A 25,162-nucleotide genomic window follows, 5' to 3' on the forward strand; every position below is an offset into this window, starting at 1 on the left:
AGCACTCACAGTGAACCTGTCTCACTGCCTGGATTTGTGTGGACGTGTGTGAGTGTGCTGAGTGGTCGTGGGTTAATCATGTAAAATCAGTCTTCTGTTGTCGTGCTTTGGAAACTACTTTGGCTATTTTTAGGAGTCGAAATGAAAACATGCACAATTTTTTTTTTCTGAATCACAGTTTCTTGTTCTTTTTCCAAACCGTGGATGTCTGTTGGAAGGTTTTTGTCATTCATTTGTTAGAAGCACTTATACTTCAAGTAAAAGGCCCTTCATTCTCTACAGTACAGCATGTAAACTTTAAGTCTGTCTCAGTGAGAGTTTTTAAGGATGCTTACTGTAGAAAAGTGGAGGAACAATTTACAGTTTTTCTGTCAGCCCAGTACTTTGAGGTGCAGCACCCTGTCTGGCTTCTCTGCCACCTTTATTAAAATCAGACCCAGGAAGGCACGGATATTTAGCCTCTGTGTTGGCCTTTTATGGTTGAAAGCCTTCGTTATATAGGATGAAATTAAATTCTCCTCACATTCATCAAGTGGCAACACTTGATGAATGTTTTCTGAAAAAATTTCAAAAAGTCCCAATTTGTTTGAGTGATTTATTATTATTATTTTTTAAATCAGATCAACAGAGACCCTGAAATGCTTTCTCAGGGTCAAACTCCCAAACCCTACAATTCTGCTGAAACATCTGGGTGTTTTGAAACTAATCTCTGAGGCCAAGCCATGGCGTCATAACAGTTTCATAAGCTGATTTCTGAAACATAGGAGACGGCTCATTTCCGTTTGTCCTGTTACAGTCTGGTGTCCTGTTCAGCATGTAGCCCACTTTCTTCCAAAATGCATTATAGAATCCAACCCCTCCTGACCTGCATACTTAACCAGGTAAAGAAAAATAAATTGATGGATGGAGGACTGTTGCATGTCGCCTTCAGAATTCCCAAAATATGAATCCTCACCACTGAAATATTGATTTTGTGTTTGCTTGCTGTCATTTCGCCGGTGGGGGACAATGATTCGATCACTGTGTAGTTTCACTGCGGGGTCTAATCTCGTAGGCCAGATGAATGGTAAGTGGTCTCTAAAAGGCTGTCAGTGTTTATTAAATGATAGCTCTGTGAAAAGGTCATCAACCCTGTCCGTCCACACACAGACACACACACACACACACACACACACACAAACACACACACACACACACCTACACACACACACACACACAAAGAACAACCTCCTGTTCCCTCGGGCAAAGAAAGAAGGGAAGTGTGAGGAGACATGTAGAGATAAATATGGAGACCAAGAATAGTCACAACAATGCGCTCCAAAATCTTGACATATCATTGTGAATAGTTGAGCTTGATTTAGCTGCTTTGATGGACAGTTGACTTTTCCTTGAGCAGTCCAATATAAAAGGTAAAATAGCTAACACAAATCTTTATTTTTTACATGTTGACTTGAGTAAACCCAAAGTGCTGTACGACTTTGGTGAGTGTTTTTTCTAAATAATTCTTGTATCTTGCACCTCCAGATTTACATTTTATAAAGTGTTGGTCTTTAATTTCCTTTTAATTCATTTAAGTGTTCACTGTTTCTGCTTTTCTTCATAAACATTTTGAAAAAGCCAACTAAACAGAAAAGGCCTATGAAGAAAAAAGCATTTTACAGGCCATCATCAACACAAACAACATCACACACTCTTTGCTCTAATGGGATGATTTCTGTACTATGGACATAATGTGCAGATCCAACAGATTAATGTGCCTTAATTATATCTAACATGTCGTTGAACTAGAAGCCAAAGATCCTTGGTCGCACAGTTACGATCTGGTATTCTCCCTCTGACCATTGAAGTTGGTTGATTCAAAAATATTAAGTGGAAACTGAGTCCTATTTTATTTTGCGTTGTACAAAGTATGATGATTGAAAAGAATCATGGTTTCATAAAGTGACTTGTAAAAAACCTGAAGTATTGGGGTAAAAACTGGAATGGCTGTTTAGGTTTGATGTGTTTAAGCTTGGTAAAGAAGACAGATTTTCCGTTTACTTCGGGTTTGTCTTGCTTGTACTTTCTCTGTTCCATGACAATAAATAGACCTACTATACACTCTGATCCCAGAACGTTTTAATTAATGGTGTCATGTAAGACCATGTGAGGTTGGGCATATAGTTAAATGTACGATACATTAATAAAATTAAATCTCTCACAAATTTCACAATGTCCTTTGAAAAAGAAAAGAAAAGAAAAATGTCTAAGTTTTCATATTTGGATGGTAACATTCTTTGAGTCGTCAGTTAAAACTGATCTGAGGTATTTCCTTTTTGTGAGCTGCCTTCTTTATTATTGTCAAGCAAAAAAAAGGAAAAAAACCCTGCTAAAACATTAGACTTAGCTTCTTTAATCATTCAGTGTAAAGTAGAGTTGTCCTGAAAACACTTCTTCACACCAGAACTGCTGAGATTTGATCTCTGTTAAGGTTGTTTGACTTTAGGTGACCTAGAAGTGGCTGCACAATGCTGATAGAAAAACTAGGTGGATAAATATCACATAAACATGGCACCACAGAGATTAACAGACAAGAACGTTATAGGAGAAATAAGTGCAAGAGCATCAATTAGAAGCTCTGTGCTCTAAAGAGGTCATAAAATATCTCTTCTTTATTGGATTTTCCCAAAAGAAAAAATGGGGACCTCGACAGCTTTGGTACTCCTGTTATGTTTTACAGTTTAGATTGGTTTTATGAAGAGAACAAGGCCGTGCAATGGCTGCAATTAACGATTATGAATAATTCATGTATACAAGGAGATGCAATACATTAGCCGTTCACCCCTAGAAGGTGACACATCCTCCGCTAAAGCTAATGGAATAATTGTCTCCTCTTATCTCATCTTGAGTCAAATGAACACTTGAAAATTAACGACTTCAAAGGTCATAATTCAAACCCGACTCATATTTCACCAGAAGAACATGGGACAGCTACAAGGTCACGAGTGTTTGTGTCGACTCATTAAGAATTTGGTCAGGTGCTACGCAGTCTGCGTTAATGACATATTTACTGTCTGTATTGATGTTCCAATCCCAACGACCGTCACATTTGATGTCTTTATTTTCATTTGTACTCGGCAAAGATATGAAGTGTTATAACCGAGGCAACTGATGTTAACAATGTTTGGACATGTTTGGAAATCCTCAGCGTATTGATTAGCATAAAGAACGCAATGCTTCTGACCATTACTTGTCGTATAAGGACATAACCAAAACCCTTTATTAAAGAAGGACCCTGTAGGCTACTTCTCATCATAACATGTGATGTTGTTACTCCCGAGGTCTGAATAACCCTCGTTGTTATACCTTTAGTGTCAGCTAAATGTCAGCAGCAGACAGTAGTGGCCTGGTGGAGTCAAATACTTGAGGAGAAATACAGCATAGTTACAGATGAGCTGAAGATGTGAGAAACGTTTCATTGTTGTTGCTTGTTGAAGTAGCAGTGTTGAAATATCTCGGTTTTGTTCTTTTGGACAACACTTTGCAAACGTACCGAGTACATCTGGTGCACTTTTTTGTGTTATAATTGACCATTGGTTGGAAAATAAATGTGTGAAATCATTGGTTCTCAACAGGTGGGTGGGGACCCAAAAATGGGTCATGGATTTTTTTTTTGAAGTGAGACACGAATTGTCTCAAAAAAACCTTTTTGACACGAGCACTTTTGAAAACTTTTTAGATGATCCTTTATTTTTCGAGGAGGTGTTCACACATCCAACTATCTCATGAAGTGCGTCGGACAACAAACTTTCAACAAGTGAGTGAGATAACAAGTTTTGGTCCCTCTGAACCTTTTGTCAAGTGTGTTCATGACATAAATTGGTGATGCGTCGCAAGAGTAGTGTGCCGGATTTTTTCTTTACAAACTAAATAATCCTTTTTTGTTATTTAACCTTTAGGCCACTGCTCATTATTTCTTGTGATGTTGTGCCGCCCGAGGTCTCTTTGTTGTCATACCTCCAGGTATAGAAGCAGGCAGTAGAAGTCTGATGGGGTTGCGTACTTGTGTAGGGTTCTACAGAAATGTCAGGTGACCTCATACTGCACGACTTGCTGGGTTAAAATGAAACATCAGAAAGAATTTAAATCTAATACAAGATGGTCTTTCAAAAAAAAAAAATCAGAGATAATACGTTTTCTTTCTTTATTTGTGATTTATCACTTTTTTGTGGCGTTACACTCAACATTGATTATTACTTAATTTCAATGTATGTTGCTTTTATTCATCATTGATTCAGCTATTTTGATTCAACTGAATGCACTGAATAAAGGAACTACTCTCGCTGCGAAATGTTTAGAACAATCTAACATGGACTGTAAATAATGCAGAATTATCCGAGAGTACTTACAGGCTTCTTCTTCTCAGTATCCACCAGCAGAGGGCAGTGTGTCTCCGTTTCTCTCCTCTCTCTCTTCAAAGGCAGAGCGGTGATTTCATTCCGGCGGCTCACATAAAGACATCCCCTCTGTGTTTTGGCAGTCATGTGCATGCTTGTTTTGTCTGCCTTTGTATCCTCCGTCTGTCCTTAAAGCAGTGTGGCACAAAGCAGTGGTGTCTCAGTCTGACAGAGGAAGGTGCTCACGTCCAACGAGCAGACTCGGGTGTGATGATAGTGACCTCATTCAAATGTGAGTATGTGGCAAAGCTGGATGGGTCGGCTGTTATCGTTGCTACTTAAATACCTACAGACTGGAGTTCTTTATAAATGCACAAAAAAACATGTTCATCATAATTTATCATGATGTAACTCATCAATTATTTATGTATTTCAAACTATTAGTTTAGTTACCTAATAATGTCTGTTTTATTTTTCACTGAGATATTTTCTGTTGAGTATTTGTACATGTTTTATGCATTGTTTCAGCCTCAATCAGCTTTACATCATAAACTTTTAATTGTATGTAAGGACAGAATTTAACGTGGTTGGATCTAAACTGTGATTTGTCATGGCTTCCAGAAGTCGTACTGTGTCTAACGTTTCAAACTTTCTTATATAACTGTTCCTTTAGTAGTTTATTTTTCTTCGAGACGGGCTTACGTCTGAACGTGTGAGTTTCAACTGCAGTAACGCATATGTTCCTGCGAATTTAAAAACGTTTTTTATGAAGTCCCTCAGATGTATTTAATCTCTCAGTATTCACTCTTTAAAACCATTAAACATACAAAACCGAAACCCCACAACAGTTGTGAATATAAATAAATTGTAACCTGTGAATTAAGCCATTACGGCCATTGTGCAAAAAAAAGAACAAAAATTGTTATCCAAACACCAATTTGATTTCTGAAAATTGAAGAAAGTTCAAAAACATTAGCATTCGGTACAGCAGTTAACTCTGGTGAGTGCTGCAGACTGCAGGCATATGTGCACCCGCTGGCATCCTCTGATTCAAGAGGTCCTGATGTTCTGTTTTGACCTAGTCCCACTGGAAGTCAACATGCGCTCACAGTTTACACACCTGCACCAAAAGGTAACTTGGGATCTCTCCTTTGCCCTCGTTTGCCCATCTCTCTTTCAGACTTGTTGATCCTCCATCTCCTCTGTGTACTCTTGAGCGTATCATTCTGTAGTTAGGTTGTTTTTTTTTTTTTTGCTTCTTGGTGTGCCGATCTTGTTTTCCTCTTCCTTACCTCCTCGCTTTTACAACCCACAGACTCAAATATCTGATCAGTGTGCTGCAGGCCAAAGAACATGCAAGTGGGGTGTCTACTTAGTGCTAAAAACAAAGTTGAAGCTGAAGTGCTGAGATTGTTTCAATGTAGCAGAAATTTAACCAAACATTTTGAATAACCTAGGATTTTCTTGAAATTAAATAAAATATGTGGAAAAAAATTACTTTGTCTTCCATGTAGGCACTTTATTGCAAGTTTTTCCTTAAAGGGGTCGAGCTGACTGACATCATGGACAATATATTTACTATTGACAAGAAGATCAGACAACCCCACTTCAAAGTACTGAACTATCCCTTTAAGCTGCCTCTATCACATAAAAAGAACCACGCTGTAAACAGAGGAGCATATACCAACGACATGTACAAATAACCTGCATTGCAGATGACCTATTATTTAAGACGTTTTAAGTACTACATCAATCAATAAGCTTTGTTTTCCTCTATTTTGATGTGAAGACATTGGAGCTGTGCAATAATCATACAAATATGTGATGCCCCCTTGATACAGCAGAGATGTGCTTGAAACAGCAGGAATGAGCAAACGTACATTCAGCAGCTGCACAGCATGTGTGCCACCTCAACAACTGGACTGATTGAAGTGCACTGGGGTGTTTCAGCCCCTGAATACGATGCTGTCTCTGCTCTCTGGCTTTTTTTTTTTTTTTTTTTTTTGCTTCTGCTTAAACCTTGCGTCTGTTCACCCTTTATCAGTTGGCCAGGGAGTCATCCAGTCCTCTCCTCTGGGCACAAATCAGACTCAAAGTGAGAAGTACAGTAAGAGCAGATCCCATTCTGCTGAGCTTGTTCATCAGTCAAAGTAGTTAACAAGCATTGACTTCACACCAGATCAAATCTCTCACGTACTCTCTGACAAGCAGTCTCTGCAGTTTAGTTTGTGTGAAGTACCCCTGCAAAAAGATGGATTTGATTTAAAACCAGACGTTTTTTCATACATGCTGTGCTCATAAAGAGACATTTTTATCGTAATAGTCAGTATTCCAGGAGCTCCGTCGTCTGCACTCTATCGATCAGCTCAGCAGTCTTTCCTCAGACAACAGTGACAGATCCTGGGAGCTGAGTCGTCCACTCTCAGCTTGAGACAACACAGCTGTCCCCCTCCTGCTCTGACTCTTCTCTTCTTCTCTGCCCATTAGAGAAAATGCTTGCTGCGTCCTGACTTTTCCTATACTGGCATCCTTTTCTTTATCTTTACTCCAAAGTTTACGTCTAGTGACTTTTTCTTCAGTAAATCCCCCTTGAAAGGGTTCATAATCCATTCAGATTTTAAACAATGTATTAGTTTTGATTGATTATTGTCTTGTTAAAAAAAAAAGACTTTGCACGTGATTTAAGTAAAAAAAAAAAAGAGAAAACAAACTTAAAAAAAAAAAAAAAAACTTGCATAAGAGGAAGCTGAGGCAGAGAGTAATCTCCATACCACAAGTGAAAATCTCCCAACTTCCTCTAAGACTTTCCAGTCGGCTAAATCAGTACTTAGGGAGATGAGCCTGGATTTAAAAAAGGGAAAAGTTGGCTGACAGTTGACAAGCCAGCTACTTAATCATGCTCCTCTGTACCACCAGAGTAAATATTAACATAATTAATCATAGTCAGCACGTCACTTGTGGTCAAAGAGCTGCACAGAAATTAAAGCAAACCGTATTCTCAGGGAGATTTTAACAACCTGCATGTATTCAAGCCAAGGTCAGTTTACCGTGAGCAAATACACGTAACGTCTTCGTGAGGGGAAACTGTTTTAATACCTTGTAGTGTCACTTTGTTTTTTTTCATTCATGCATGACTTAAATGACAGGAAAATTATTTTCATGATTGATAAATATTTGTTATTGTCTTACGTTTCCAAGGCTTGTATAGCTTTATAATCTCTGTGTTTATAATGCTGACCCACTTTCTCAGGTAAGAATGACTACAAAGCATGTTTGCTCTGTCAGCTGAGCATCCTTGGCGTGTGTCCTAAATGCAAGACAAACTGCTTTGAAGCATCTTTTCCTTCTAATGACTTTCTTCTCCTTGTCTTGTCTGCTGCTAATAAAGCTGTGAGAGTGTGTGTGTGTGTGTGTGTGTGTGTGTGTGTGTGTGTGTGTGTGTGTGTGCGTGTTCAAATGTGTGTGTTTGAAGGTCCCTGAAAGGGAAAGAGGAGGCTGGCGTGTGGGTTGTGTGTGTTTCTATTATTATATTTGTCCAATATGACGAAACAAGTAACTAGTATACTCTCTGTTTGTGTTTTAGCAACTGAAATGTTCAAAGATGGCAGACTCCTCAATAATTGAACAGTATATAACCTCTCAGATTTTAGCGAATGTTAATACAACACTTTTTCTGACACGACTCTGGAACAGTGTTAAAGCTGGTTGTTTGTTTACTTTATGTTTCCATGCACAGCAACTGTTGGACATCCAAAATAACTTTTTTTTTTATTCAATATGTTTCACTGACAGTGAGTATTGAAACTGAACTCCCTTAATCTGCTTCATAGCTTTACTAGTTCAACGCTGCTAATCGGCTTGGTTCCCAATTGGTCGAGCTTCAGGACCCACCATCAACTGCTTTGTGGAAAATCATGGCCTGAATTTCTGATATCCTTCAATCAATCAGATTAAATTTAATGAAAATTGTTCAGTTTGGACCTTTGGACGGTACAAAGCCTGATAGAACACAGAAACAGAACTTTTGACAGTAGGTTCACCTTCCAGGAACACCTTCTCAACCCTCCGAAAAAAGCTCTACGACCCACTCATGGGTCCCGACCCACCAGTTGAGAACCACTGAGCTATAATGGCGCCCTCTTGCACCTGTCATTAGCGCAGATTTGATAGATGGCATTACTTTCTTTTTGAGAGGGTGTGAAGGATAAGGCAACCTCTCGTCATGCACCTTGTTAATCCTCCACCTCACCAGAAGAATAAATTCTCCTCTGAAAACCCAAAACATCTCTGATGCTCAGCAGCCATCTTGGTTGATCTCCAGCATAATGCGGATGAAAGCGTTTCCCATGCTGAAAAAAAAACAAAGGTTGGTAATCTCTAACAGTTGAGCCAAAACCTGACAGTTTCACACTTTCTTCTCTCAAGTTTTACATTTATATCAGGATTTGTCACGGCTTTCAAGCCTGCTCCCCGATTTTGATCACAGGATTTATTTCTCTGCATGAATAAAAGTGGAGAAAGGCAGCTGGATATGTGCACCCTTTGTGACAGGAAATCTATATAGGACACATCTGTTGGGGGAAATCCTCTCAGATCTCTAATTGGGAGAGGACTTTGGATTCAGGGAAGTCACGACACAAATACTCCAGAGTGAACTCTGGCTGGCGAGGTAGAAAAAAGCCTCGCTTTGTTTCTTCATTTTCCTCAAGCTTGTGAACTTTAACGTAGACAGTCAGTACAAAAGGTTATTTGAAATCAATATGACCTAGTTCTAATATGTTGTTTTTCAGTTTGAGTGTTTCAGAGGAATGGACAAAAACAACACTTTTTCTTGGAAATATAAATCAAACCTGCCTTAGGTTAACCCATTAATGTCCAAAGGATGTGCTGTATTTCAGCTTCATGCTGTTCCTCCTACATTTCCCAGAATGCCATTTGACAACCTCAGAGAACGTGCTTTTAAGTACATCCGGCTGCTGGCCCTGTACATAAGAGAAATACAACACTGACAGAGTTGAGAAAAAAAGCATCTTGAATCATCAACTGAATTACAAGTTCAGAATGTACACTTTTCTATCAGGGGCCTAATTGTATGAGCTGTTATTTTGTGAGAAAAAAAAAAGTCTGAGAAAAGTAGTGTAACTTCAAATTGGGAACAAATCTTTCAAATGCAGGAATACATGGAGCCATTTAACAGCATTGCTACATTTCTTTTTTTATTTGTAACAATTTGAGCTTGCACTAGCGCTTATTTTCATTCAGCTCTTTGAACCCTCCCCTTCTGCAATTAGAGCCAGCAGGTGTTTACATGACAAGCGATCTCTCACCAATCACATGAAGGGAATGGAAGCGTGTTAATTCACATCAGCTTCATAAATTATCCTGAGATGCAGTGATATTTTGTTTAGATTTGAGCTTCGACAATAACTTAAGTCAGCCTAAGTCAACACTAGGGGCTTTTCACTTTGATTTTTAGCACTAATATCAGAGGTTTTTTTCCTTTTCCTATTCGTGACCTGACACAACAAGAGAGAGTGACATAAAGGACAGAGAAAAAGACAAAAACATTACAGGCATAAAAAAAAATCACTGTTTAAGAAATTGCAATCCTTTGTGCACCAGAAGTTAAGCCTATAGACATACAATAAGAAAACATACAAAGACGAACATCATCGCACACACCCACTGTCACACACACACTGACATATTGATGTTGCATCGGGATCATATTTTAGGGGACGTATTAGCAGATAATGAGACAAAATTATTTAAGGCCACAAAATGCAGCCATGAAAACAGTGATGCTTTTGTTAACGGTTTGAAAAGGAGCACGCATGCTTTCAGATTCTTGCTCAAAGTCTTTCTCTAAATTGTGTTCTGATTTAATTTCAGCAAAGCTTGTTAATGCCAAAAACAGATTACACATCTGACCCTTTCTCCTGGCTGAGTCGAATTGTTTTTTGCATTGTGTGTGATCATGCGTGAAGGGTGGTGTTTTGTTGTGAATAATTATATCTTCCGTTGGTATGATTGTTGTTATGGTTTTAAAAAAAAAAAAGAACACCAGTGAGTTTGTGTCCCACTGGAAACTGTGCTTTGCAACATGGCATTCAATTTTAATGTGCTGCTGCTGCCGCCGCCAAGGGTTGAGTTACCTTTGAATAACAATAGAGGCAGCCTGAAGTCGCCAGCCGCGCGTATGTCTTGTTGATTCGGTCGGGGCTTGCGTGGTAGGATGGATTAATCGCCCGCACAGCTTTTCTGTGAAACCATCAAAACGATGTCAGCTCAACTAGATAGAGATGGAGCGTCTGCACGGACAATCTGCTCGGTTGAATCATCCATCTTGAATGCATCGCAATCTCCTGCACACAATGCTCAGCAGGCATCATTCAGCTTCAAAAGAGAGAGTGATTTTGAAGGTTGTGCTGGCTGCCTCCTGGATCCAGGTGAAACAATAGCTTAAAGCAAGCTTCTGGTGAATTTGCACAGCTGGGGTCTCTCCAAACATAACTGTTTTCTTGGTTCATTGCCCTATTCATTATATTCAGCTCAAAAGTGCAGTAAAGCTGCATTATGTCTCATTTTTTCTCACCCAACAGGATTATTCCAGTATGTTTCCAGTCACAGGGCACTATTAATGGAGTGGGAAATTATTCTGACACATGTATGACCAAAAAGACACACACCCACAGACAATGGGGGGGAGTATAAATATTTTTCAGAGCGATTTGGTTGTTGTGGCTTTGTCCATTTTTTTCACCATCTTTCAGATTGATTTGAAGCCACTGAGACAAATCAGTTCTGCAGAATGTAATACCACAGAGTCTATCGACCATTTAAGGGTTGGTTCCTTCTCCATTTTTCTTACTTTTTATATTATCGGACGCAGCTGTAGGCTGAAGGAGAATTTTCAAAGATTTCCACTCCAAAGAGGGAACAGTTTCTACCTTTGCTGAAAGAGCTTCCATAATTGGTGTTTTGCGTTAAAAACTGAAGCTCATGTCTAGTTGTCAGAGTTGCTTTGCAAAAAAAAAAAAAAACCTTAACCATCAATCAACTTGTCTCCTTAATACAAACCCACCCATTGCAAACAATGTTTCAAGAATTATTTCTCGAATGTCGTTTCATCAAATTGCAGGCTGAAGAAACATGAAACTCTTCACTTTGTGTCACCAGCAAGAGAATATTAAATGAGTTTATTTTAAATAGCATACACATAAATAAAACATGATAATAACTACATATTACAATTTAAAGAGAACATAAATAAACCATAAGAATAATCCATTTTTACACTGAATATGAATACATTCTTAAGACTTGTCCATGTGCTTTCGAGGCCTTAATTTTCCTTAAACTATTGAAAAAGCACCTCACCAAATGCAAAAAAAAGATTAACTAGGTTTAGAAGTAGAAAATCAAGTCCTATTGAGAATTTAAAAAAAATAATGGATTAGGAGGCGAGTTTTTCTGCACTCACTGGTTCATTTTTCCTTCACCTTGAGACAGCTGAGGTTGAGACGCTATGATCTTATAGGCACTTTCTGAAACAATGAGGTTGTTGTCCGATAAAAACAAAGATCATCGGGTATAATCTGTTGCCATGTAGCCCTACAAGCTGTTAATATGGTACATTAATAATTATAGACTTCACTTTTATCTGGAATGGCTTCCAATTTTTTAACTAGTTTGACATTTTGAAGGCATGCTAATTGCATTCGTGCTGAGCCAGATAATGACATCAGCCTGTCCATGACAAATAAAACCAAATCCAGTTGTTTATATAAATCTTGACACAAATAATACATTGTGAGGCAGCAAGATACACAGAAGTTCAATAGAAACCGTTGACTATTTTCGGACCATCATGATATCTGAATCTGTTGACTTTTTGGGTTGACTGGTGTAGCCAGTGTTATTGAAGTTCAGAAGTATTATAATCTGTATACTTGCAGGTTTCTATAAATACATATTTATTAAAGGTTAATTGTGGTTAGATGATTCAATTCAAGGTAATTGCTTTGCGCCCCTTTTGCTCTCCACATGCTTGTTTACCTGCAAACAGCCAATGTCCACTAAAACACCAGTGGACGATACTTCTCTGGCTATAAACATTTGGAAGCCCATTGCTGGTAGTCGCCATTCTGGAAATGCTGTTTCAAGCTAAGAGCTGAAGCTGAGGTGGGTCTTAAACCTTCTGACAAACAGCTACACAGCATCCGTCCATCAATCTGGTCAACTACGTGCTTTCTTGTGAATAATGCTTATCCTTCATCAAATCAAAACAAATGAGTTATTGAAGATATGACTATGGCGTATGCAATGCATTCAGTTGCAAAGTTTAAAAGTCCTGTGACTTTTATGTCTGTCAAAATGTAAAACGTACTCCTATAGTGCCTTAAAAACACACAATTTAATGTACTGTTGTTGTAAATTCATAAAAAGTTGTGTGACAACTCAAACTGTATTTTCTGTTGAACTACTACCTTATTGATTTTAAACTGGACCCTTTTGGCCTGGTCACAAATGGAAATCATTTAGCAGGCCTCGTAATTCTTCTGTGATTACATACATTTACAGAGAAACAACATTCACAGTATTGCCCAGAAATAATCAAAATGAATGAAAGAAGTTGACCTAGTTCTGGAACGTTCATATGGTCTTGATTTGTGTTGTTTTAGGCAAATAAGATCATTCTAAAATTACCAATTAAGCTAAAACACACTTTAAGGATGAAAAACATTTCATATAGGAATTTAACTACACATTAAGTACAGCAAGTGCTTCCTTTCACAAAGAAGCAATTACCTGATAATACATCATGGAAATAGTTATTCCCTTACGTTTTAAGGCATACAGTATATTCATTGTACACAGGTCAACATTTTGAAAATGGAGATGTAAACTGATATTAATAGATAAACATGGAGACTATCCTTTGCTGTCGTGCTGTGTAAATTCTATAAAGACTTTCAGGTGAACAGATGAAAGTGTTACTGATGAACTGAACTCAAAGTCAACCTAGTCAGTCCTCCGCCTGCTGAGCTGAGACTTTACCGAATAAGTTTCTCATCAATGAATTACTCTAAAGTAATATAAAGTGGCATTACAAAGCAACTTAATTAACAGCAGTCTGATGTTCCACATTAACCACATTTTCAAGTGCACATGTTCATAGAATTTTAAAATCTGACTGAATGCCTGTTTGAAACCCCAAATATATGATGTGCCGGTTAAACAACTTAAAACCATGTGAATGTAACACATTTTCAGTTGATTAGTCACCTCTTCAATAATCTATCCAAAGTCAATTATTACAGAAAAAATATAAATACAGTATAAAAAAAACATGAAGTCAGTTTTGATCTTATACAAACGGATTAACATTGTGTATCACTGAGATCTTCATTAAGAAAAACCAACAAACACTGAAGCCACTTCGCTGTACATCGACTCCTTAACCAATGTCAGCAGATCAGCAATATTTCCATTTTCCAGTCAGTCATAGTTGGAAAAAAACTGTTTCCAAAAGTATCCATGCTTTCTTTGCAGCCTCTGAAGTCCCTACATTGGTCAAAGCTGCGTCCTTTAAGTGTCTCTTGTCATTTTCATGCGTTTATGTACAAGTGTCCAAAAGGTATTCTGGATTTTTCAAGCTGGAAATTGAAGAGGTACAAGCTGACTTTCCATAGTCTTGGTTGTTTGAAGAGATGCAGGATTGGTGCCATTCGCCCATCACATAGTCTTAGATCCAGTTCACCTCCAGGGAAGGTGGGCGTCTTAATCGCAACTCCCATCAACCTCATAATCAGATCACTCAACATGGTTATGCAGCAGTGGAACAGACAGCTCTGATCTGCTGTGTTTAAAGTACTTTAAAATCTACAGGGTGGTGTAAATGTAGACAAAGATAATGACTACCAAGTTGAGGACGGTCCCAATGATGCCCAACATGGCCAAGATGCTCTCCTCCTTACTTTCCTTGTCTTGGATTCCCTTTTCCTCATCAATGTGGAGATTGTTTACCATTTTCCCAGGAAAAGTCTGCAGTTTCCGTCTCAGACCAATCTGGAGTGAGCAGATTAGACAATACAAGGAAAGAAAAGAAAACAAACGATGTGTTAGTTTGCAACTGGTTTAATTGGAGTATGGTCGACTGTAATAAAGTAAATGAAAGAAAAATGAGAGTAATGTGTTGATGAGAAGTAATCAACAAAGGGATTATATTCTTGTTGGCAATAATGGTGATTTTTTTGTCCATTTGAACTTTTAAAGATAAATGGATTTTAAAAAAAAATCATGGGGAAGCTGCCGAGCATGCAGTTCTAGTGCTAGTCACAAAATTCATCCATTTCTAAACTTTTTCCATGTATACAATTGTTTTATGTACATTCATCCTTTGTGTAGCATATTAACAGTAAATATAAATCTGAAATGATTTCTTGATAAATAACAAAAAACCAATATGATTAGAGACATTTTTCATCGCAGGATTGGGTTGAGGGTTTTTTTTTGTAGCCCGTCACAAAGTGCCAAACGACACACACATAAACAAAAGTCCTTTACAGACAGAAATTCTGCAATTATATAACAGAATGAATTCATAATATGGGTCCAAAACAAAGTTAATCTGGACTAGATAGATAGATATATTGATAGTTTTATGAATATAGTATGATATTACCATGAAACCTGGATTTTTACTTTAAAAGTGGAAGTCATCTTTTCATTTTAGAGTCGAGTCTTTTTTTCAGGCTGAAGTGAAAGTCCGGTGTAACTGTTAACAGTGAAGTTCTAAAAACATATCTCACCTTGATCGACAAACTGGACGTCAGAGTAACAGAATTGGGAGCCTTCGGAGGCTGATAAGTGGGAAATGAAAAAATCCTACACGAGCCTTTATCAGCAGAGGTATTTCTTCAACTCTGAGACTTTTAATTTGTGTTTGTATTGAACTGTGTAGCCCAGGGTGGAGTGCTTTAAACTAACTGTATGCTTGTTTTATCCTGTGGGTACAGCAGCTTGTGCTAGTTGGCATTCAAACACATCTCAGGAGAAAAGAGAGGGGTTTTTTGTGGGTCAGTGGGTTCTGTGCGCCAAATGCTAACATTAAAGCATGTAAGCTCATACAGACTAAAAATAAACCGTCTAACAGGGAGCTGGTCCTGTTAGTAAAGCCTTCGATACAAGATAAACTCCATGTTTTTTTGCCCTCCAGCAAAAGTTTACAAAAAGATGTTTCCTGAACTGATACCTGTACACAAAACGTGCCTTTCAGGCTGATGTACTCCATGAAAGAGGAGCTGACATGATAAAACAGATAGAACCGTTCAGTCAGACTGTTGTTATAAAGACAATTCAAAAGAACAATTTATTTGCCCTTTTCAGCCTGGCTCTTACTTCAGGATCATTTGGTTGATTTGAGTTCCAGTTCCCCCTTCCCAAAAGTCGTGGGGTTATTCCGACTCGAGGCAGCTCAAAATCTGCCCAGATTATTCTTTTTGTGAGTTTTGTTGCACAGATCCAATCTAACCTGCCAAATTCTATAAAGGCTGCATCAGGGCTTAATTTATAGAAAACGTGTTTGGTATTTTGGATTTATTATCTTGACGTTTATACCATTTTAAAGGGTCTGGTGGAAGTCACATGTGACGACAGAAAGAACGGGAGAAAAGTGAAGACAGTAATGGCGACCTGTCGCAAAATACAACCCCGACAATGCTCTTGCCACCTGAATTGCATACCACAGTTAAATCTTATTTTTAGCGTTCAATATAAGACAATCCATGTTGTCCCCTTCAACCACATTTCTTCACTCAAAGCATTTTTTCCACTCTGCCCAAAGCATTTAAATCGCAAACTCAACTTGAGATTTAAAAGAGGAAGAGTTGAACATTTAAGTCAGTTAAAGAGCAACCACATATCTATCCCGGTCGTTTTCACTTTTGAATGAACTTTAAGTGAATCAGAGGGACTTTCACACTAAACAAGTCCAAGACCTTTTGTTCATGTGTGTTCATGAGGTTAGGTACAATGGTTGCCCTTTTTAAAAGACTAACAGTGACTCTGAGTGATAGTGGAGTCCTTTTAGATGCATTGTTCTCTCGAAGTACATAAAAAACCCCATCAGGCTCTGTCTCTGTGTTCAAGTTGCGCCCTCCTCCTCCGATCCGTAACAAAGGGCATGATTGCCCTTCCTGTGGAGAATTACACACAGGGCTTCCCCCTACCTGAATGAAAAGCTTCGTGTGGTGCACTGGATGTGACCTCATGCATGAAGATGCCTGCTCGCTGCTGATTTAAACAAGCAAGCAGTAAGCAAAAAATATGGGGGGGAAATGTGCCTGAGGAAGTAGAAGGAGGTGTGTGTGTGTGTGTGGGGGGGGGAGCAGTGGTGGCAAACAACCACGTGCATGTACTGTACTTAAATACAAACTTGAATCACATACTGCAATTCAGAGGTAAATATACTTTTGAATTAGCTACAGCTATCGAACAGCCATAATCCACTGAACGTTACTTTTAAGAGTTTTTACCTGCATCAATCGCTTCACTGCTCATTCATTTGTTGACGACTGTGTCGGTCGTGCAACTATCAGACTACAAACTTTAGACAGTTTCAATGAGTTTTGTCAAGGTTCAACCCAGCCAGCAATAACATTTATTGCATTTAAATCAGGAGGTCAATTATACATAAAATTATGCTTTATTGTTAATGCAGGACCTTTCCTTAAGGTGGAATACATCTACAGTACATTATTGCACTTTCCATATTTAAAGTATCTTGATACCTCTTTCAACCCTGAGCAGGGATTTTGCTGTTTTTGAGGGAACATCCAGGTTCTGCCAAAAATCAGAGTGCTGAGGAAACAGCTTAACCACCGACTACAGCTGTGTGCGCACAGAGAACCTCTTGGATGCCTTCCAAAGCATCCTCATCCGATGTCTCCCGTGTTCAACAGAGAGCGCTCTGTTTCGAGTGGCAGCACGTGTAATCTTTCAAAAATTATTCTGCAGATATAATGACTCTCTCTGTCTGTTTGACACTCGGCGTGGGCAGTGTTTAATAGAGATCAGAGCTGTCATATTGCAGGGCAATCTAGACATGAAAGTCAATTAAACGTACCGACACACTGACAGCTAAAAGATGATAAATCCAGTAAAGAGGCAATCCTCAGTAATCAATTCTCCACCTTTTATTGATTAGTTGTTTGACTGTTCTATTCTAAGGTACAGAAGATTAACTTATCTCTGTATTGATTGCTGTTGTCACTCAAGAGCTTATTTCAAAAGATTCGAACATGCTTTAAGTCTCACATTTCCCCTCAGTGATCGATCATCTGCATGTCACACAACATTTTAATTTGATATTTGAAGTAGCATTGTCAGATCGACAACTTCTCACTCAAAATTCAACGCCTGTCCCCAAAGCTTTATCTTCTCTGTGGAGCGATCTCACACCTGGCTCTTCAATTATACAGCAACAACCAAGAGCGCTTTTTTTTTTTTTATAAGAAAAAGTAGACAACAATAGAGAAAATGTGTGTGAGAGAGAGAGAGAGAGAGAGGAAAAAGGGATCGCCCCCATGCCATACCCGGGACATGCCATCACGACTCTTTCTCTTCACCTGACAGAAGCTAGCAACCTCAGATCATATGGAGAGTGAAACCTATTGCCACTTGAATAATCGTGAGCATGTCGAGGGATGCCCCAGATGCCAACAGAGTTTGACAGGCACCGTCGCTTTTGGCGTTGTCATTAAATTGTATTAAAGCAAACAGCTCGCAGCGTGTTTGTATGCAATCACACATAAAGGCTGACACCCATCACACACTGACACTGACACACGCGCACATTCACAGAATTATGTACACTTTTACAGATGCAAAGAGAATACAGGGGAAAAGGCACACTAAGATCATTATTTCTAGGTTTCACTTTATAGAGAGCTGAGGCAATTGAAAATGTGACCTATTTTTCACAACCTGTACTCATTGTTCTGTCAGTGAGAGGAAAGTGGCAGATCGGTTTTAGTTTGAACAACAAATTGTATTTGTCAAGTTTTTGGTTTATTGATAAAAAAAAAACAACAACACCAAAAAAAAAAACAGCCAGATGAAGTTCAAATATGCAGGAAGTTTGTGATTATTATCAGACTTTAAGTTGAAATTCGACCAAAAGACGGGTTGCATATTACTTCTTGAGTAGCATTCCTGTGGCAAAAAAAAAAAAAAAAAACTCTTCATGATTGCTGTAATAAGAGTTTTAAAAAGAAGGCGTGATTACATGTATGTGACAGATATTTAAACTTTAATGCTCTTGAAAAAGAAATGCACTCTATTAAAAAGTTCAGTTCATGTAAGACATGTTCTCCAAGAATGATTCAAACTTGGCAAAGACATGCACAAGGGGGGAAAAACCTTGTTAGCATCGTAATCTTAAAGTAAAGACAAAGGGGAGCATGAATGAATTGAAAGGCAAGTTTCAGGGTGGCTTTATTATCTTAACCGATGATATGCTAAGACAACTGAACCTGAAACACCCTTCCATTTATAATGAATGATTAATGAAGCATCAACAATTCAAAGGTGTCATTGCAGTTAAGATAGGTGAAGATTCAAGAAGTTGTATTGTTTAGATGAGGATGAGATTGACGTTAAAAAAACCTGGATGGGTCATGACAAAAGCACTTTAAAAAAAAACCTACCTTGCAGAGCATCAGGAATAGCATAGCATTGGGCATGCTGGAGGGTGATGCCTTTCTGTAGTGCACAGACATCCCTGGCAACTAAGGTGAACGTAAACCCCTCTCATCCTTTGGCTGTGGAGGGGTACAGGATCCAGAGAGGGCTGGCTTGTCTTCCAGGCAGTCCAATTTCAGGGCTCTCAGTGGATATCGTACCCTGAAGCGCTCCAGCGTCTCCTCCCAGAATTTCATCTCACTCGTGGCCAACTTCTCTTTGTTTTCACTTTCTCCTCCTCAGCCGAGTGAGTGCTGTAACTGTGCTGCCCACCTTCTCTTTGCTCTTCTTCTCTTTCTCTCTCTGTTTCGTTTGCCTCCCCAACACTGCTTCTCCTCCTCCTCCTCCTCCTCCTTCCTCTTCTTCTTGTTGTCTGTAGAAGAATGATGTCAAGTAGAATAATGAAGTCAGTTGATAGGCAGATGGGGGTGGGATGTAGCAAAGCTTTTCAAATCTACATTTGCATCCTCCTTTTGTCTTCTTTTTCGCAAAGCTTGACAAGAAAATAGAGATTTAAGTCTTGTCTTTCCAGAAAAGAGGCACGAAAAACATCTTATCAAAACAGCTTATCTCCTCTATTAAACTTACAAAGTGAATGTTTTGGCTATAAAACAATTAAAACTGAAATAAATATGGGGGGAAAAGGCACCCCTGCGTAAGTATTGGAAGCCCCTGCTTGCGCTACATGATGTGTAACCTGACATGCCTTTACATGCGCTCCAGTGGCTGTGTGTATCTTTAACTAACTGTGCAGACTGCAAACGCTACATGGCTATATAAGAGAGAGAGAGAGAGAGAGAGAGAGAGCATGAGGGAGGGAGACAGAGAGAGAGAGGGAGAGAGAGAGAGAGAGAGAAGGAAGAGAAATGGGAACTGTGAAGGTACCCGCCGCCTCACACACAGCCTGTCGTGGTTGCTTTCACTCCACAGCCAAGAGGTATCCCTTTCTCCCTCTCTCTCCAGCGCATGTAAATGCAGCCATGGTTACCTGGCAACCAACTCAGAGGAGTCACACTGAGCATGGCAACAAGAAGCTTTTGTGACAGGGACCAGGATAAGGGGCGAGGGTCTTCTCTCATATGTTTTTTTTTTTTGTTTTTCTTGAGGAATTTGTGTGTGTGTGTAAAATATGCCACTGACCAGTCACTGCACAGGTACTGTATGTCAGAGTGTTTCTGCTTTAGTGTTTGTGCACAGAATGTCAACTCCTGTCAAGTTGCTGGGAGTGTGTGTAGTAAGAGAGGTGTGAGCTTGTATTCATTAAGTGTGTGTGTGTGTGTGTGTGTGTATGTGTGTGTTTATATTTGTGGAAGGGGGTTGTACATTAAAAGTTTATTTTCATCTTAACTTATAATAGGTTTCAGGTATGGCTGACCGCCCTTTCAGTGATGATCCTTTCAAGTAACCAAAAAAGTCACGGATTCTGCATGTTAAAAAAAACAAGAATTTATGTGTTCAAGCTACTTTGAAGTGAAAAGAAAGTTGGCAGCGTTTTGTGCATGGTGGTGAAACAGACACAATTACTTTACGTCAGCTACTGTAACAAAATCAACATTTACCCCAAATATATCAAAAAATGGAATGTGACGATTTGCTCAAGCTCGCAGCCGCACATAGATAACGTAGCCGAGCGATTTGTGTCAGAAAACATTATGAATTGAATCGAGTTGTATTGAATCTTTCCCCCTCTAGTCTGCGTTCACATTATTAACATCGCTCCATAGGACACTTTGGACGCATGTACACATTCCGATACAGCAGTTGGCAGTATGTACATTGGTTTGCAAATCCGCCAAGACGCACAAAGAAGAAGAAGCGAGCAACCATTGGTCTAATCCATCCTGCAAGCTGTGGATTTTGTTTTATTTCTGAAACGCGAACAGCAACCCTCTTCCTATGTCCACATCTACCGTGCAGCTCAGAAAGTGAAACTGGCCCATGCTGCACAGATACCCCGATTTCAGAGCCGTTCAGAATTGAATCATATAGCGATCCACTCCCTTGTTTGAACATATATGCGTTCACATCACATCTCCTGCGGACTGCACTCTAGTGCACATGAAATGTGGCCGAGACCACCCCTTCAAGCAGATTCAGAGCCCATTACCTGGGGGGGGGGGTTGAAAGATTTTCAACTTGAATGCTCGGTGAAGGCAGAGTGCTCGGAGAGAAAAATGCTCTGCGCTTCGCTTATTTTTTATGTGGCCACTTGCTGCTATGAACTCATTGAAAACAATAGTTGAAAAACGACTCTGGGTGGACACAGGGCTTTAGTTATGTGTTCAAGTCAATGTGACATTAAGAGAGCTGTGCATTCTTCTTGGGGCGGCAGTAGCTCAGTCTGTAGGGACTTGGGTTGGGAACCGGAGGGTCGCCGGTTCAAGTCCCGGCACGGACCAAGTCCGGAAACTGGTCTGGTAACTGGAGAGGTGCCAGTCCATTTCCTGAGCACTGCCGAGGTGCCCCTGAGCAAGGCACCGAACCCCAAAACTGCTCTGGAGCGCTCGCTGTGGGCAGCCCCCTCACTCTGAGACCTCTACATTAATGCATGTCACTAGAACCCTGTTTGTGCATGAGTGTGTATCTCGGCCTATGTGTGTGTTAGACAGAGTGTAAAAACTGAATTTCCCCTCGTGGGATTAATAAATAAAGTGTAAATTATCATTAAATGTTTAAAACAATAACATTTCTGTATGGATTTAAAGTTTGTTGATCATTATAAATGTGTTATTTATGAAGACTGAGAGAGTTAGAAATTTAAAAATAGAGAAGGCTTTTGGCTTTGTCAAAGTAAATACATTGTTCAAGAAGTTATGATTTGAATAAAACATTTAAATGCATTAATCTGGTCACATTAGTACTCATTTTTATCCCAATAATGACTCAGCAAAGTGAATTTACAGGAAGAAACTACCTAGCTGGCTTGATCGCCCTTCTTCGACAACTTTTTCTGTAATTGTCTTTTTTTTTTTAAACAAAATAATGAAGATGAAAGGAATTTGCCATTGGAAAGGGTAAAGAAAATCCAAGTGAGTCCAAATATAAATAACATGACTGTTGGTATTAGAGGTTTTGGCCTCTGTCTGTAATCTGTACATAACTTATGATAACAAAAAAAAAAATCATAAAAAATGAAAATTGGCAGACTTTTACTTAATGCAGGAAATAGCCCTTGTGGATTTTGCAAAGAAACTGAATGGAGAAGCCAAAATGTATTCGCAGAACCCACAGGCTACAATGATAAGAAAGTTAAATTCTATTAATCCCTTATAAGATATCTGCATGGACAAGCAGCTCTTTCCAAATCTGTTCATGTCGTCACTCAACTCCAACTCCATGAGCACTTCTCCAGTTGCTATGAGGACTGTAAATAATGGCCATCGAAGGAAGGTTTAGCCAGAAGATGTGCCAAAGTTTTGAGGTATATTGCCTTTTGAGCTTTTCATTGTTCAAGCTCATACATCTCATACATGACTGCAGTTAAATGTTGTGGTTCAAACTGTAAAGTATTATTGTCTTAGCATTAACATTGCTGTATTTTAAATGATTTTTTTTGCTAAAACAATGGCTATTGTCTGCCCACATTTTCTCGTAATGTTGAACTTCCATATATTTTGCTCTACAACAAAGCACACATTAGTGTAAGGTATGTTCGACAGAGTAAGTACACTCATTAAACTTTAGTAAGGTCCTGGACATTGACTTTGCAATCTGACACCAGGAGGAACCCTATCCAATCCCCTGCTTGCAATCCTGTTTTCTCTCTTCACCTCATCCAGAGGGAAGGACACAGACGCTCAGTGTTTGAACTCAAGCAGAAAGACTTGTCTTTGAAAAGAAGTGACTCATCCAGGCAGTGATAACCATGCTCCTTTAGAGAGAAAAGCAGAGTCATTACTTGAATATTTAAAGGTTATTCATCAATTCACATATTCGTCTGTGACTTTCTGCAAGAGATATGTCTTTCCAGTGAAACGGGAAGAATCTAGCTGCATATTAATACATTTTGTTTTGTTGACTTCTGGGGCAACACGTTGCTTGTGTTTATATCACCATGGACAGAAAACATGTTTTTGCTTCCTTTGCTTCTTTTAGTCTTTTCCATTTCATTGATTCTTGAAGAAATTAGACATTTTAAAAAGTAGTCTGGTTTCATATTTGGATGCATACTAAAAAACGGAGGATTACATTTGACTAATTCTGCAAAAACTTGGTATCTGGGGATTAAATAAAACACTTTGAAAACAGAATTTTCCTCAAAAAAAAATGGTTCATTGTGTGGATGGATTTAGCTTCTAATGGAAACGTTTTGAATGTGAAACAGATGCCAAGATATTAGTTTAGGCTTGATGTTGCTTTGCTCATGAAATGACCTGGAATGGACAGCAATAAAAATGTAAATGTAAAGGAAACATTGCATCCAAACTGATCATCAGTGTGCATAATGTTATAGATGACTTTCCATCCTTCTCTCTAAAGAACTAACCTGGACTGTCTCTGCCTGCACCAGCATTTATAACAATTAATCAAGGTGTCCATTGAATTTGTTCTTGTTCTCGCAACAAAATCAATATTTTCTCAACTGAATGTTGAGGATCCTTTGGCCCTTCGAACAAGCCTACATCAGTTTCAGCACAGCCTCTGCCACTTAGTCTCATCTAAAATTATAATGAAGCAGTGTGTGTCTTAACTTTTTTTGTGCCAACTAAAATGTGTACTGTCTATGATTTGTCTCACTTTGAATTACTTTATTTATATGTATATAGCACCTTGAAAAACACAGGTTTAAGTGCTTGACAATCATCAAAAACAAACAAACAAAGCAAACACAGAAACATAAACAACAGCAAGAACATGACAAATGCAAAAAAACAAAACCCAACAGACCCAACCCGAAACTTTACAAGAACCCTAATAAGAACCCAGGCAAAACACGAAACCAACAACACGATCTGAGACCAACATTTATGTCCTGTAGTGAAAGTTACACATATAAATACATTTATGTGAACAATAGATTAGTTACGCATTATAATGTCAAAGGGGACAATAGAAATATCACAGAGATTCTCCATATACAGTAGCTCATGCATTTTAACATGTTTTGACCTATGTTCTTGTGGCAGCAGGCAGTTTTTTTTATTCTATTAGGGTATATTTAATCAGTATTCTCTAGAGTAGAAGTACATAGCTTTTTCTTTCAAACTAAAAAGCTCTGATAATTGTAAAAAAACAACACTAAATAGAAAAATGTTACTCAATGGTTGGAGCCATCTCATGTAGTAGGTTGTAAAAATCTTAATGAATATGAAATATGAGAGTAAGATCTACATGGGTTGGTTGGCTAGAAACACATTTTACAATTATTCTTAAATTCCGCTCTGTCTTGTGGATATTTTGAGTTTCTTCGAAACTCATTAGCAACAACAACTTAAACAACTGCCTGCAGTGTAAGGTGTTCAGTTTGCTGTGCCATTCCCAGTAGGCAAAACATGAATTGAGGTTCAACCTTGAAAGCCTGAATTGGTTTTAATGCTCAAAGAGTAAAAAAAAGAAGCCTAGAAGTAAAATTGGTCGAGGGTATTACAGAAATATCTTTCATGTGAAGTAAGCTTAAAAGAGTTGAGAGGGTGTTGGATTTCGCACTGTGAAGGCCTTGGGTGTACTTTAATTAATTTCACAGGGTAAGCTACTCTAGCACACTTTTCACAAGGTAATTCATAGGCCTTTTTGCAAATTGGGGTGAGAGAATCACACACACAAATCCCAGGTATTAGTATTTTGTTTGAGATTCAAGGGCAAAGCTAATGGAAATGGAGGGTTTTAACAATCTAGATTAGTTGAGAAGTAATCGGCAATTAATGATCTTGCTTTTCTCCTTCACATCTGTTCCCTTTGTGTGTTTGCATTCACTCGTCCAAACTGTGCTTTCCAATTTGTCCTTCAGAGAACACAGCTCAATAATGCCACTTCATTAATTATTGAGAAGCCAGAAAGTTGTGCCTTACACTAACACAGTTGATCACAAACACCACGCTCAA

General features: G+C 38.7%; 1 protein-coding gene and 1 long non-coding RNA gene across 2 annotated transcripts in view; one reads left to right on the top strand and one right to left on the bottom strand.

Annotated features, from left to right (window-relative positions):
* LOC306840102 overlaps positions 1 to 25,162 on the top strand; it is an 83,096-nt gene that overhangs the window by 46,148 nt on the left and 11,786 nt on the right. The gene's annotated exons all lie outside the window — the stretch shown is intronic.
* tunar (TCL1 upstream neural differentiation-associated RNA) lies at positions 11,867 to 19,848 on the bottom strand. The gene is made up of 2 exons (XM_079370599.1): positions 19,088 to 19,848; positions 11,867 to 14,447 (listed from the first exon to the last, which is right to left on the bottom strand). Exons 1-2 carry the CDS (start codon positions 19,157 to 19,159, stop codon positions 14,262 to 14,264), a joined length of 258 nt encoding a protein of 85 aa, XP_079226725.1. The 5' UTR covers positions 19,160 to 19,848; the 3' UTR covers positions 11,867 to 14,261.

This window comes from Symphodus melops (assembly GCF_947650265.1).
Source record: "Symphodus melops genome assembly, chromosome: 19".
NCBI lineage: Eukaryota > Metazoa > Chordata > Actinopteri > Labriformes > Labridae > Symphodus > Symphodus melops.